Below are 14,099 nucleotides of genomic sequence, written 5' to 3'. Positions count from 1 at the left end.
TATATATATATATATATATATATACATACATATACACACATACACAGACCTGAGGCATCCCGGATTCCCATCTCTTCATCTGTCCCTTACCTCTTCCAGCAGGGCTGCAGTAATGAAGCAGGGAGCCTGGTTGGTCATGTGACCGCCCGCCCAGCTCCCTGATTGGATAGGAAGCCGCAGCCACGCTCCTTTGCAGCTTTCCAGGCAACAAGGACTGCGGCTGCTTTGTGAGGAATGTAAGTGGCAAGTGCTGATGCGCTCTGTATCGCTGAGCTGGTCACAGAGAGATCTTTGTAATCTCCCTACTGGCTCAGTCACTAAAACACAGCACCCGCTGATTCGTTTTCGGGGTTGCACTTGAGGCATCATAGGCGTGCAGACCGGATGTGCTCAAGCACACCCTGTCTGCATGCCTATGAGGCCTTATCACCTATTGCTTGAATATGGAGTTCTTCCAAATACATAAAATGCATACAATAAATACATGTACAAAATATTAAAATCATTTTTCAAATGCTTTTATTTTTTTAAGAACATATATCTTAATTTGCAAATGTATAAAGTTTTCAATGTAAGCAATGAAAATACAAAAGTCTCATCATCTTAGTGTTTGCATGTATATTGTATATAAACTTAATCTGAGTTGAGAGAGAGGCACACTCCTTGTAACACCCAATGTGACATATGTTTTGCAGTATACAGGTCAGCCTCACATACCAAACCTACTCCCATTGCGTTCCTCCTCATGGAAGTAGTGTACACTGGTGTCCGCAATGTGTTCTGTAAAACACAAAACAACTGTGAGAATAATCTGTACTGATATATTATTAAAAAAAAGGAACAGCAAAATGTGCCAAGGTACAAAGTGGGGGAGAAAAGTGTACTTTGACGCTCCCTACCTGTAATTTAAGGCGATGAGATTCGACTGGAATAACCTTCAAGACAGGCAGCTCCACAACAAGTACTTTGGGTTTACTTTTAACCAAACATGATTTCTCTATGTCCCAGTCAGCTCCCTCGAGGTATAAGCCCGATATGAAGCATCCTGTACAATTATTGGAAGGGTGTCAGTTACACATTTTCTGCATTGATTGTTTTTACATAATAGAAAAACATTTATTGCATGCACTTTTCTAGCACCAGAACATAAAGGATCAAATATTATTATTATACAGGATTTATATAGCGCCAACAGTATGAAATGCAGACAATGCTCCGATGATGGACTGTTCACATTGGTGTTTGTACCACATTAGCTTTATGCCGGTAAGCAGAGCAGATGTTATAAAATAAAACCTCAACATTCATATCTAGCAGTTCCTACAACTGATGTAAAGCAATCCCAGAAATACAAATAAAAATGACTAACCCTGTCCAGGTCTCTCAGTCACTTCTTCAGCTGTACGAAACTTGGTAACCGTAGTGTACAGCGTGGAACGGTCAAGTGGCCAACCATTTTTCCTGCAGGTGGCTTGTACAAGAGCAGTCAGGTAGGATTCTGGGATATGTAGACCTGACAACCACATGACATTTGGCTCTCCTTCAGTAACCTGACAAAAAGAGTAAGCACCAATGGAAACGGTTTACATATATGAAAATGGCTTATAAATAAAAACAACAGAACTGAACTTAAAGCAGAATTCCAGGATGTGCAAAAATGAACCCTTGCAGTGGGGCTACCCCTGCACTCCAAGGGTTAACTGCTCATTTTGGTCTCGGGGCCTGGAAGAAAGAAAATATACTCACCCTATCACCGATCCTGTGGCAGTAGGCACTCGCCTCTCTCCCCCACAGCTCTGGCTGTAGTATGCCCCTAGGTGTGCTCACATCTAATGCAAGTGAATGGACCTGGCCTTAGATGAGATGACGTCACAGGCCCTTAGACCGCTGTAGCCCGGGGAAGAAGAAGCTGTGGAGACCGGTCTAACAGCCAGGTGGGATCGAGGATCAGATAAGTATATCTTCTTTAATTCATCCCCTAGACCAAAGTGTGGTGGTAATCCCACTGCAAGGGTTCATTTTTGCACATTCTTGGATGGGAAGGGGGTTTAACACCGCGGATGTCAACTGGTTAAAAAGAAAACTTCTGGTTTAAACCATGTGGAACAGGCTTTACATATTGTCAAAATATTGTATTGTCTGGTCTTAACTTCACTATTGTAAACCATCAAACACTTTGCATTTAATCTTGCAAAGGAGCCCTAGTGCTTGTCTATAAAACTATCCAGACTGGGACACATTGAAGCTGCACCGTTAAAATAAATAAAATCTTTCCTTCATAAGCTGCATATCATACCCATGATGTGTACTGATTATAGCGTCTTCTGAAGTGAATCATCCAGTTTCCCAAAGACTTCAATGTATCAGGGGCCAGTTTTCTCCATATGTTTGGAATCTGACCATTAAAGAGTGCTCGAGCTACTTCATCTAACTCATTGCTCATTCCAACTTCCCCAGCCAAAGCCTATGGATATAACAAAACATTGTAATTACATCTCAATATTCCTTCTAAAATGATTATTATTCTACAGGATTATGGGTGTAAAGAGAATGCATTTCATTTTTTCAGAATTTTAGATCAAGTGATCTTTGACTGTCCACAGAGTATTCAAAACTAAATGAATGCAGTTATATAGTGAGAAACTACAATGGGAACACAATTTGTGTGATAGTTATTTTTATAATACTGACAAAATCAAGAAGGCTCAGAATGACTTAGAACTCTAGTATAGCTGGAACTGTAACAAAATGAGTTAGACATCTAGTATAGCTGGAACTGTAACAGAATGACTTAGTAATATAGTATAGCTGGAAGTGTAACAGAATGACTTAGACATCTAGTATACCTGGAACTGTAACAGAATGACTTAGAAATCTAGTATAGCTGGAAGTGTAACAGAATGACTTAGACATCTAGTATAGCTGGAACTGTAACAGAATGACTTAGACATCTAGTATAGCTGGAACTGTAACAGAATGACTTAGACATCTAGTATAGCTGGAACTGTAACAGAATGACTTAAAAATATAGTATAGCTGGAAGTGTAACAGAATCACTTAGACATCTAGTATAGCTGGAACTGTAACAGAATGACTTAGAAATCTAGTATAGCCGGAACTGTAACAGAATGACTTAGAAATATAGTATAGCTGAAGATGTAACAGAATGACTTAGAAATATAGTATAGCTGGAACTGTAACAGAATGCCTTAGAACTCTAGTATAGCTGAAGATGTAACAGGTGAGTGTACAAATCAGAAACAGTAAAAGCAAACAGACTCCAATACCACTACATTACTCACCCTCTGAAGTTCAGCCAGGGACCTGGACATACGTGTTATTAGTTTGTTAAATCTCTCCAGTTCCTGTAGTAACACCACTGTGGTGGGTGAGATGTCCAAGCCAAAATTCTTTCTGATTTGATCCAGATCGAATATTTGGGGTAGTTTGTTTTCTATGTCTTTTGCTACCTGCCCAATGTACTCATCACGGCTGATCCCCAAGCCAGATTCACCTGCAGGAATGAGGAGTCAGTGTTTTACATTGTAATATTGGTATCCATGTGTTATGCCCATGTTAAAGTACTCACAGGCAGTGAATGAAAGTAGAATGTAGTATACAAACGCATTTGTTTTCTGCAACGTTTATATAATATACTGCATATTTCAGCTTTATCCTGTACACAGGCACTTGGTTGTCAGATTACATATAAATAAATGATATGTGTATGGGCACCTTAACATCAGCATGTTGTTAGTCTTAAAACATTCATTCAGGTTATTGCTCTTTCATAGCTGCTGTAAACATGACCAAAGAATGCACAAGCACCTCTAGTTCAGTTACCTGTTTGTGGCTGAAGCTCCAGGAGGTGAGACCACATATCCCGAGCTGCTTGTGTGTAATATCCAATTTCAGCGTTTGAGTGAAGGCCAAATACTTCAGGTGTGTTGGCCAGTGGAAGCGACTCTATCTCCTCTGTTAAATAAAAGATGTTAACAATACATTTGCAAGTAATTTTACTGTGTGACAAATATACATTTCAACAAAAAGACACACCGGATAGAAATGCCTTTACACAACATAGGTTTGCAAGTTAAAATATACACTTACACCACTCTGCCATCTGAAAATTGCTGAAAGCAATTTCAGCATCGCAGCTACGGGCATAATGATCCACTATACCTTATTTATGATCCTAAAGTAATACATATTTTTGGGGGACAAATAAGGCTGTCTTTTGTGGCCATATAGTCCTTCAAAATATTTTATTTTCTACATATCTTTAACAATAAAACATAAGGAAAAGAAATTGTAAATTATACATGTTTTTCCAACTTGACCCGTGGTAGTTGTAAAACATCTACTGTACTTACTATATACTGTACATAAAAAAATTATTCTGTGATTCATCCCATTATTTAAAGGCACTAAATTCGTGTTTCTGGTACAGACATTTGTATGCATGACCAATCATGCCCAAGGAAACCTTATGCATGCAAAAGAACCCTAAAAGATGACTAATCTCCACCTAGTATTCCGCTACGTTCTCTGCCCATGCCCCCAATATGGGCTCACTGCAAGACCTGACAGATGTTGGCATTGTACCAAAGAGAAAGGCACTCATCTGCATATTTGGTGGCAATGCCCTCTACTCTCCCCAATACACTGGACCTCATGCCAGCTAAATACCTTTTGGCAAACGCTACATGAATTCGCTAACCATGCACAAGATAAATGCAGCCAGACTGTTCATAGCTCTACACTGGCTATAACTCCAACCCAGCCTGTTGGAATAGTTTGCCAAAATTAGCAACATTGCTGAAATGGAGGAACTTCTTTGCATAGCCTAAGACAGGATAGAGAAATTCCCCCAAACATGGGCCTGTTGGTTACATTTTAAGGCTACCACAGACTACAAGCGTATTATGGTTGCTAGCCCATGAATATATATGCACACTATGTTTGAACTTTAAACGCTTACCATGACAGAGTTTACAACCCCCTACCTGTTCACAGTCCTTCTCCCCACCCACCTCCCTACTCTCAATCCACACTAGGGTTCCCGCCCCCCTCCTCATTCATCCCCAACTTCCCAATCTCCTACCCCCAATACTCCCATCTATACTTCTAAATTATCCTCATATAATGTACTTATGTAATGCTTATTTACAGTATACCTGTATTATAAAATCAAATACAAAAAAGGCCTCTGTGTTCTCATGACTGAATAGGACGTTTTCTGTGTATTATGTGTCAGGGATGCATGGGTAGTGTGTAAATGGTAGCAATGGACACAGACACAGCTAAAATATGAGGTATCTGATTAAGATCAGCTAATTTGCATATTAAATCTGGGACTGAACTGTTAATAGGTTAAATTAAAATGTTTAAACAGCTAAACCACCAGAACTTATAAACAGATTTGGTTTAGACTGGAGGTCTTCCATAAAAACTGTGCAAAAAAATAAATTCTTGATTGTAGTGACAGAAACATTATCTTACCAACAAAATCATCCTTTTTATCGCCACTTGGGATTTTGTAGTCAACGTTATCATTCTTATAAAAGTGGAAAAGCTGGAAAGTGTCAAATATGAAGTCACCCAAATATTCATTCATGTACGTGGTTAGAATTCTACGGTCAAAGCTATCAATGGCACGGCCACCATACATGACCTGTAGAGAAACAGTCAGGTGTTATTAAGCTTCCTGAAGGCCAGGTTAGAATGGTGCTTTTAGCTGTATATTTTTACTGAAACTTAACATCACTTTTACCCTCCAGAACACAGTTTATGCAGAAATGTGTCAGAAAAGCCAGTGATGCTAAAAGATGTAATCAGTGTAATATATTGGTTTTGTGCTGCCCTAAACTCAGGCACCCCCCAATCTAAATTTGCTCCACCCCTTCCCTTTTAAGACATTTTGTCAGTCACTGGTTTAAATAGTAACAGGCCCACGCTGTATCACTTCTGCCAGTGGGGTCTATGGTTAGCTTTGCGGGGGTTCAGGTGGGCTGTACAGGGTCTCAAATAGTGGGCTGTGCGGGATCTCAGGGGGTGGGCTGTGTGGAGTCTCTTTCTCCAGCCTGCCCCAGAGATATCCCACCGTCACATTGAGCCACCCGCTGCTTCTCCTCCAACTTCTGCCGGACCGCATCTCCCTGGGCACATATCTCCCCCCCCCCCACCCACTGTGCACGCCAGCTCGTTTCGGCCCAGTACCCGGTAAGTCTGTTAGCCAGTCTGGCCCTGTGCCTCACTGGTTTGGAGACAGCGTTTTGCTGCCCCCCCTGGAAAGTGCTGCCCAAGGCAAACGCCTTGTTTGCCCTCCAGTGGATACACCCTGGATGTAATGTGCAGTATTTTAGCCCAGAGTTCTTCATAATTGTGTCTTAGCAAAATAAACTGGATTGTTCATTGTCCAATCACATAATACTATTATCATACATCTTTATTACAGTACCACTGAACACTAGTGAAAAACTACCGAAATTCAACAGCACTGTGTCTTAAAATAAATTACATTTAAACCCCATAAGCAGCAAGGACATAAAAGAGAAAACAAAGCCACGTCATGTTCTAATGGTCATGGTCTGGATACAATTTTAGTTTATCCCATGTTAGTGAAGAGCCAGCAACTCTAGAAAAGTCACACTTCCTTAAAGGGACTGCAAAAACCTTTCTCGGAAAAATGCTAATTAATTATAAGCACAACGCTGGGTTTTCTCAGAAGTTTCTTCAAAATCTGGGTTTTCAAAAGGTTTACATAGGCCCCTCTGCCTGTCATTTACTGGTCTTACCTCCTGCCATCTCTGCTAGTGAAACAAGATCTTATATAAATACCTGCACTAACAATATGAATGTGGAAGAAGCAGATCAGTAATTCAGAGCAATACTAATATTTGCCAATAAAGTGTGAGGGCAAAGTAGTTCTCACTTCTCAGAATGATCATTCTGTCTGTGATAGTTACTCTATGTTATCTACAGTTCCAACGCAGTGTATGAAGCAAGTGAAAAAAATTAATTCCCTATTCATTCCTGGTATCATAATAATTCAGATAAAATTGCAGACAAATACAGTGTAATGTTCCTACCACAAACCCCTCAAACACAGAGAAGAAGAATAAATGCTCTGATGCATTCAGGTACAGAGGATAATTTATTCAATGTGAAGTGCGGTGGAGAGAAGCAACGTGTACATTAACACATTCACTTTAATGCACTGCATCTTTAGTAAATCACCACGCGCACGCGCACACACACACACAGTGGTTATGTATTATCTGTTGGCTCTAGCAGGAAAACTAAAGTCTCATTTATACTCATCTAGCATTTGCCTGACACATTAAAGACAGAGGCCAATACGTAGGCGATCATTGCGTGTTTTTACAGTAAGCTGCATGACTTTGCTATTTATGTTGTTGCTGGAAATCAATGACATTAGCAGGTAAAAGCGAGGAAACAAACAAACCTCTCCAATAAGGTACTTCAGGCTGCCCCACGGTATCCTGGTATCATGCTGAGTGTAAGCTTTGGTTAGATACGTATTCAATATTTCCATGCACACCTTAAAGAAAACAAATACAAATTATGATAAATCAGATTATTCTATTATTTGATCAGTTTGATATTTTTAATGCTTATAAAAAAGATTTTCAATTTGTAAAAATACTCAACACACACACGAGAGTGAGGAAACAGACAAGTGCAACACAGTGCAGTAAAGAAAAGAAGCCTATAAATGAAAATACATGTTAGATTTTTCTTGAATAGTGTTTTGTGATGTGTCACATTCACAGTGTATATTTCATCAACTGGGAGGTTCAAAGTAGTAAGTGGATCTTAAAAAAAACCTGTTTTTATTGATAGGCTATAGGTGAAACAAAAAGTGTGGGCTTAGGAGGGAGTTTGCTGGGGTTTTTAATGTTATATAGTCTTTAATAGAAAATTATTTGGAAAAAAAAATAATCTGTGATCTTACAGGGTCTTTACAATAAAAGTTGCACATAACTTAAGTCTGGATTTATAGGATAAACTACATAGTCATTTTAGTAATTAGTAACTGGTCCCATTAAAGCAGGGTATCTACATTATTTGTTTTGCCATGAAGAACAATGCATAAAGCTAGCCACCTTCACTTTACTTTATACAGTAACGATTACAACCCAGACATAGATCCATACCTGGAAGTCTGATTCATTAAAATCATAAGGCACGTTCCAACCAATCTTCCCAAACTTCCTTCTCTCTTGCACCACAGCATGGAAGAATGCCAGGACATAGACCAGAGATTTGAACGCAGGATGCTGACAGGCATCCAGAGCTTCATGGCTGATTTTAAAGTATGTCGCCCTCATGTTCAGCTTCAGCCCATTAGGAGGTTCTGTAACCACCTAGAGAAAACAGGAAAATGTATTTATCTACAAGCATGATAAATAGCATTAAAGTTATAACTGAACTCCAGACAAATATCTAAACTGCAGCTAAAATATGTATATATTAATTATTTAACCTGCCAAAAATATCTGATTCTGTTCAGCCACCCTTGTGATCTACAAGTCAGACAGCGCAGATAGATTCTGGACCGGACTGCAAACTACAATGTAGTTAAGCAATACAATCTGGTTCAGGACCTGCCCCGGCCTGAGACTGGACAATGTAGGAGCAGCAGCATACTGATGACATCACTCTGTGCTCTCCTGTGCTGTCATCATGGTCGCTATTGTAACAAGCAGCACTACACAAAGCAATAAGTGAACTATCTTCCTAGTTTCATTAGCTATGTGTAAAAGCTACTGGAGACTTGGAAGAAAAAAAACCCAGAGCTTCTTCACATGACTGTATGTTAGAAGTGAACTGAATTTCCATTATACTACATCAGGCCCAGTTTTACTTCAGGTCACTTTGCCTAATTTAACATTTAGTAAATGAGATGCATACAGTATATTATTTAGCGTACACAGACATCTCTCTGTTCTCCACATCAGGCTGTAATTGGCAGGGTCGCCTCATCTATGCCGGATCATTATCAGCAGTGCCGTCCGTCCGTTTTTTTACTACGGTGCGGACGGCAAGAGGTTAAAGAAAAACATTGTGGATTTTAAAAAATGTTTCAACTGATCTAATTTTTAATTCCTTCCTGAGGATCTCTATAGCACCTATTTATATCCTATGAAGTACTGACTGCATTAAAACCATCTTTATGGGGCACCAGTGTCTCCACATGTACAGTATATACAACTTAACCTGTCAGACACTAATGATAACATTATGAAGTCTACAGTGAACATTCTGTCTATACTATTCCCCTGTTACTTCTCCATACTAAAATGCTCCTTTTATAAATCTGTTGATAAGCATCTACACACTACAACCCAATTACAGCAAAGCATTGATATTTTTAATAATCATAAGGTCCAATGTGCATTCTGAGTCCTGGATAACCATCACTATTTTGCTCTTCTTCTGTTTTTGCAGTGATATTGTGATGTGTACCTTAAGGGATTTCTGTAGTATTCCAATAGGAAAGTCTTTGGTGGGATCTGTGGTGAGCCATAAGCGGAAGTCTGGATGAGGTTTCCTTATCAACTCCAAGGCTTTCTCTAAATCCTTCAGCCACTTCACCAAGAGGTGGCAGTTCTGTAACATTAGCCATTGCCCACGAGATACTGCTATTTCCAGCAGTTGAAGAGCAACCTGTTACAAAAGGTGTGACACATCAACAATCAATTTATCAGGTGTCAGTGTAATTGATACAACTGTCACATTTATTCATGCCATTCAGCTAGGATATTTGTACATATATGAGTGAGGATGTTTTATATATATATATATATATATACACACACACCTTTCCTTTCCCTGTTGTTGAGGGTGGGACCATTCATCACAGTAGTCCCAAAGTGTCTCTTGTAGTTTTTTTCTCTTTTAATCTCTATACGGCAAGTTCAATTAAATTTACACAATTAACTGATACATAATGGCAAACGCCTCCTTACAGTACAACAGTGGACATACAAAATAGACAGGTACACATTTGTGAAAAGACCACTAGGCTCTGACCTCAGAGTGCCCTTTTTTGTTTTGTTTAATTGTGCATCTTTGTTACAGAAAGTAAACCTGTACATCATCCATGCAGTGTAAAGCAATAGGTTCATGGGCAACAAAACAGATTTATTTTAATGTCGGCCCCACACTGCTGCTCCCTTTGGCGGCAAGGAGAAAATGAGAGTTAGCTCTGTATAGGCTCAAGTCAAATCTTGCACAATCATGAGGACCCACTCCCTGCCTCCATGCAACAGCGCTGAGTGCCTGAGTTGCGAGTCTCTAATCATCAGCATTGGCACATGGGAAGAGGGAAGGTTTCCTCATAGAAGTACCGGATATTTCTCTTCATTCCCAGTTGCTGGGAGAGCAAATGGAATGTGTGTATAAACTGCAACAAAGGCCAGCATTAAAGTCAACCTGTTGGTTTTCTCTACATGGCCAAAGCACCTACTTTTATTATACGAGGAGCATATAACTGTTCCGACACAATGACATAAACTGCAAATGCACATACAGCCTAGTGGTACAGCTTGGACATTTGTTCAAACGTAAAAGAAGCCACAAATGCCACCCTGGCATGTAACTGTATTAACTATTTGCTAATGTAGGTGTGTTCATCTATATTCAGATGTTAAAATACATACTGACTTCGTTAAAGAAACACAGTCTGAGTACTGCTTCTTTTTCTGGATTGTAGGTGAACCATTACACTTATGCCAATAAAGAACTGGCCTTTTCTATAATTCAATCCCTTTGTTGGCAATAATGTAACAAGTGCAGTCTGGGATGCCACTAATATCTTAGTATTGTCCATGTATGTGTACAAAAGCATGTTGGATAATGTTGTCTCATGTAGCAGTATAGATCAGTAAGTTGCAGATCAGTGAGGTACACCAACATGGCATGGCGCAAACAGGGCATATGAAATACAACAAATGGAAAACTGTAGACAAGTCAGAAACATACTTTTTCCTGCCCCTGTCCCATGGCAAGGAACTTTAGTCGGTTTCCGCCAAATCCAGATCTCTCTGCAAGCTTCATGAGATCACTGGCAGGATCAGACCCCGGGCTCAAGATAAAGACAATTGGTGAAGTTGGAACACTCTGTTCAAAAATGGCTTCGAAGCTTATGACTGGTGGCTGAACATACCTAATAATAGTAACGATAAAAAAAGTCATTGGCAAACGACTTCAACAAGCAATATTGGGAGCTCTGTAGCAGCATTATTTCACATAATAAAAAGATGCTTAAATACAGTACAACTGGGATATGCTAGTACAATGCTGTAGCCCTGACAGATGGAAAGATACATAGTAAGTATAGAGTGCTATGCATTATTAAGCAGGCACTTAAAAGTATTGTCTGAGTTCTGCTGCCCACCATTCTTTATAGTATCAGACAGACTCACCCACTTGTCTGAAACATGGAGAATCATTCCAGTGCTTTATATAACCACAGTAGAACACTACATAGGCTGTGGAGGGCAGTAGGGTTGTCCCAGGCAATATCAGGAAGGAATTACAAGTTTAACACTTGTAAATAAAACTAATTTATTTCTAAAAGTATAGAAAACCTTTAGATGTCCTGTCCTAGGGTGACAACCCATATCCACCATATGTACAATTCCCAGGAATTTACAAACTCACTGGATCTCTGGCAGGATCAATAGGTATTCTTTTGCATATATCAAACAGTTCAAATAAAACACTTTCAAATTGTATATTTAACAGAAAACTGAGCAAAAAAGAGTAATTCTTTGTAAGGTTTTTAAAAAAAATTGATTAGATTAGAAATAACAGATAAAATGTGCAATCGGAAACTCATTTGTTGACTGCTATAAAGAGCCAGACAGGGGAAGCCTTAAGTAGATTATAGACTTATGGGCTAAATTTAAAAAATAACAGATTCCTCCATCTACGCTAAACAGTGTGGATTGACAAATCACCATTGTGAGCAGTGCTTGCAGCCAACTAGCTACAAGCGCCATTCGGCCAAGGAATTTTCAACATGTTCTTTCGATCTAGTGATTAACTTCTGTCATGGAAATAGGATGACCAATGGAGCAAATTTTAGCCAAATCAGCAGTTAGCTCTATGTGTACCCAGCTTTAAATACAGCAATTATATATAGGTAACACAAGACACGACTGTTCAATTTCACTGATAATCTTAGTACACTTCCCAGCAGCCGCATGGCTACAGCAGGCAATCTATAAATTGTTCACAATGCCCCGTTCTCGGTCTGCAGCAGAAATGCTCCCAGAAGAGACTAATGCTGGCTGTCTGGCCAAGCTGACTCCACACTAAATTACAAGTGTCTGAATTGTACTAGCACATTTTTACATATTTATGAAATTTCACTTTAACACATAAGTCACTTTGCAAAAGTAACTTTGAGTCATAATAGTAAAAATGAACAGTGTTAGATTTGCATATATGGAGCATATTAATATACTTCCAGGCTAAAATGTGGGGGAAAAAACCCACACCAATTCTACCCAAATGGGTAAAAGAGCAGGTCCACTGGCATACCGCAGGGACAGAGCGCCTCCTTCAAACTGGTCACCCATCCAAACGACCTTTGTAAGGCTACCACTGAGATTTCCTCCATTTCGTGCTATGGGAACAGTGACTCAGAATATGACAGAAAGGAGAGCTGGTTTGCCAGCACAGAAGTCATAGCCCAGGCCTACTTTTTTCTTGGGCTTGGTCACAACAGACACAATAGATGGTCACTACATCAATGGCTCTGTCCAGATAAACTCCACTTTGTCCAAGTTTGGAGACACTTCCAACCAACAAATAAAACTAGATATCAGCTGTTTGTATTTCACTCACTAGTCACTAAAAATATCTACTAGTCCAAACTTTGTAAATCCTGTCATGCCAGTGAATTTAATTGTAATTTATACAATATCACCTTGAGTGTGATGTTTGCAGTACTTACTTCTCTCCCATGGTGACTGTGACATAGTCTGTGACAGCTCTGTATACACGGTCTACTCTGAAGCAGCGCAGGAGTATCAGTTTCTGGAAGCTGGAAAGCTTATCTTTGTAGCCAAGAGGGAAGGGATGTTGTTCCAGAGTGTCCAGGTCATACCACTAGAACATAATACATGATTACTTTCAGGGAACTCATTTTGCTGCTATGTTTCTAGTGTGTTTAGAAAGTACATTTTTAATAATTTGTCAGGAACAAAGCATTTCTTAATTGGACACCAGACCCAAAAAACTGACCATAAATATGATGCACCTATCATAAATTCAAAATAAGTGTGTACATGATAGATAGATAGATAGATAGATAGATAGATAGATAGATAGATAGATAGATAGATAGATAGATAGATAAATCTGTATTGATATATGTGGTGATGTTCATCATTGACAGCCATAGCTAAGTAACTTACAGCCTTCCACTCTGGCTCATGCCTCTCTACGTCATCATGAAGTGACCCAAATAGTGATGGGAACAGTTCAGAAAGCCGCATGATATCCTCCCAACCTTGGTCTGGGAGCCAGGAACATGGCTTCTTCCTCTTACTTTTCTCAAGAGATATATTTCCTTAAAGATTTAAGACAATGTATCAGTATACACAGCTCAACATAAACTATGGGCGTCTGGCCAAATACCCATTATAAAAAAAAAAAATATCCAAAATAAACATCAGAGATCCAGCTAAACACACACAGCCTAATCTGTCACTGGCCCTGCTGCTGCTCACATATTACATTATAAAACCCTTCTGGTAAGAAATACTTCTCTCATTTCATCTGCCGACAGTTCTGCTTGCTCATAGTCATCATTTCGTGGGTTTTATTACCTTTCAGAAAAAAATCCAGTTCGTCCTGTGGCACCCTGCCATCCGCTTGTTCTATCTTTATGGTCATATTGAAGGAAAATAGCAGCTTATGTCTCTCAAATAAGCCTGAAACAAAATGAAAATACCAATGATGCAATAATATATATGATTATGCACAACATTTAAAATTGATGAACGGCAGGATCAGCCAGCAATCAGTTAGAGGGGGAGGGGGGTTAGTATTATCCTGGA

General features: G+C 39.4%; 1 protein-coding gene across 1 annotated transcript in view; it reads right to left on the bottom strand.

Annotated features, from left to right (window-relative positions):
• Window positions 1-598: 598 nt before the first annotated feature.
• The window catches only part of DNAH10 (dynein axonemal heavy chain 10), a 135,018-nt gene continuing 121,517 nt past the window's right edge, over window positions 599-14,099 (bottom strand). The window contains exons 66-79 of the mRNA XM_018556926.1: window positions 13,869-13,973; window positions 13,455-13,609; window positions 12,992-13,146; window positions 11,011-11,194; window positions 9,493-9,693; window positions 8,181-8,390; window positions 7,469-7,564; window positions 5,503-5,674; window positions 3,844-3,975; window positions 3,303-3,514; window positions 2,297-2,464; window positions 1,370-1,550; window positions 900-1,045; window positions 599-780 (exon numbers count right to left, since the gene is read on the bottom strand). Of these exons, the coding sequence (XP_018412428.1) occupies window positions 634-780; window positions 900-1,045; window positions 1,370-1,550; window positions 2,297-2,464; window positions 3,303-3,514; window positions 3,844-3,975; window positions 5,503-5,674; window positions 7,469-7,564; window positions 8,181-8,390; window positions 9,493-9,693; window positions 11,011-11,194; window positions 12,992-13,146; window positions 13,455-13,609; window positions 13,869-13,973 (2,264 nt within the window). The 3' untranslated portion in view covers window positions 599-633. The remainder of the gene's footprint in view (window positions 781-899; window positions 1,046-1,369; window positions 1,551-2,296; window positions 2,465-3,302; window positions 3,515-3,843; window positions 3,976-5,502; window positions 5,675-7,468; window positions 7,565-8,180; window positions 8,391-9,492; window positions 9,694-11,010; window positions 11,195-12,991; window positions 13,147-13,454; window positions 13,610-13,868; window positions 13,974-14,099) is intronic.

The sequence above is a fragment of the Nanorana parkeri genome, unplaced genomic scaffold (genome assembly GCF_000935625.1).
Source record: "Nanorana parkeri isolate BGI_ZX_2015 unplaced genomic scaffold, ASM93562v1 scaffold13, whole genome shotgun sequence".
In the NCBI taxonomy this organism is placed as follows: Eukaryota; Metazoa; Chordata; class Amphibia; order Anura; family Dicroglossidae; genus Nanorana; species Nanorana parkeri.
Note: the sequence above shows the minus strand (reverse complement) of the source record. Positions and strands in the feature narration are given on the sequence as shown.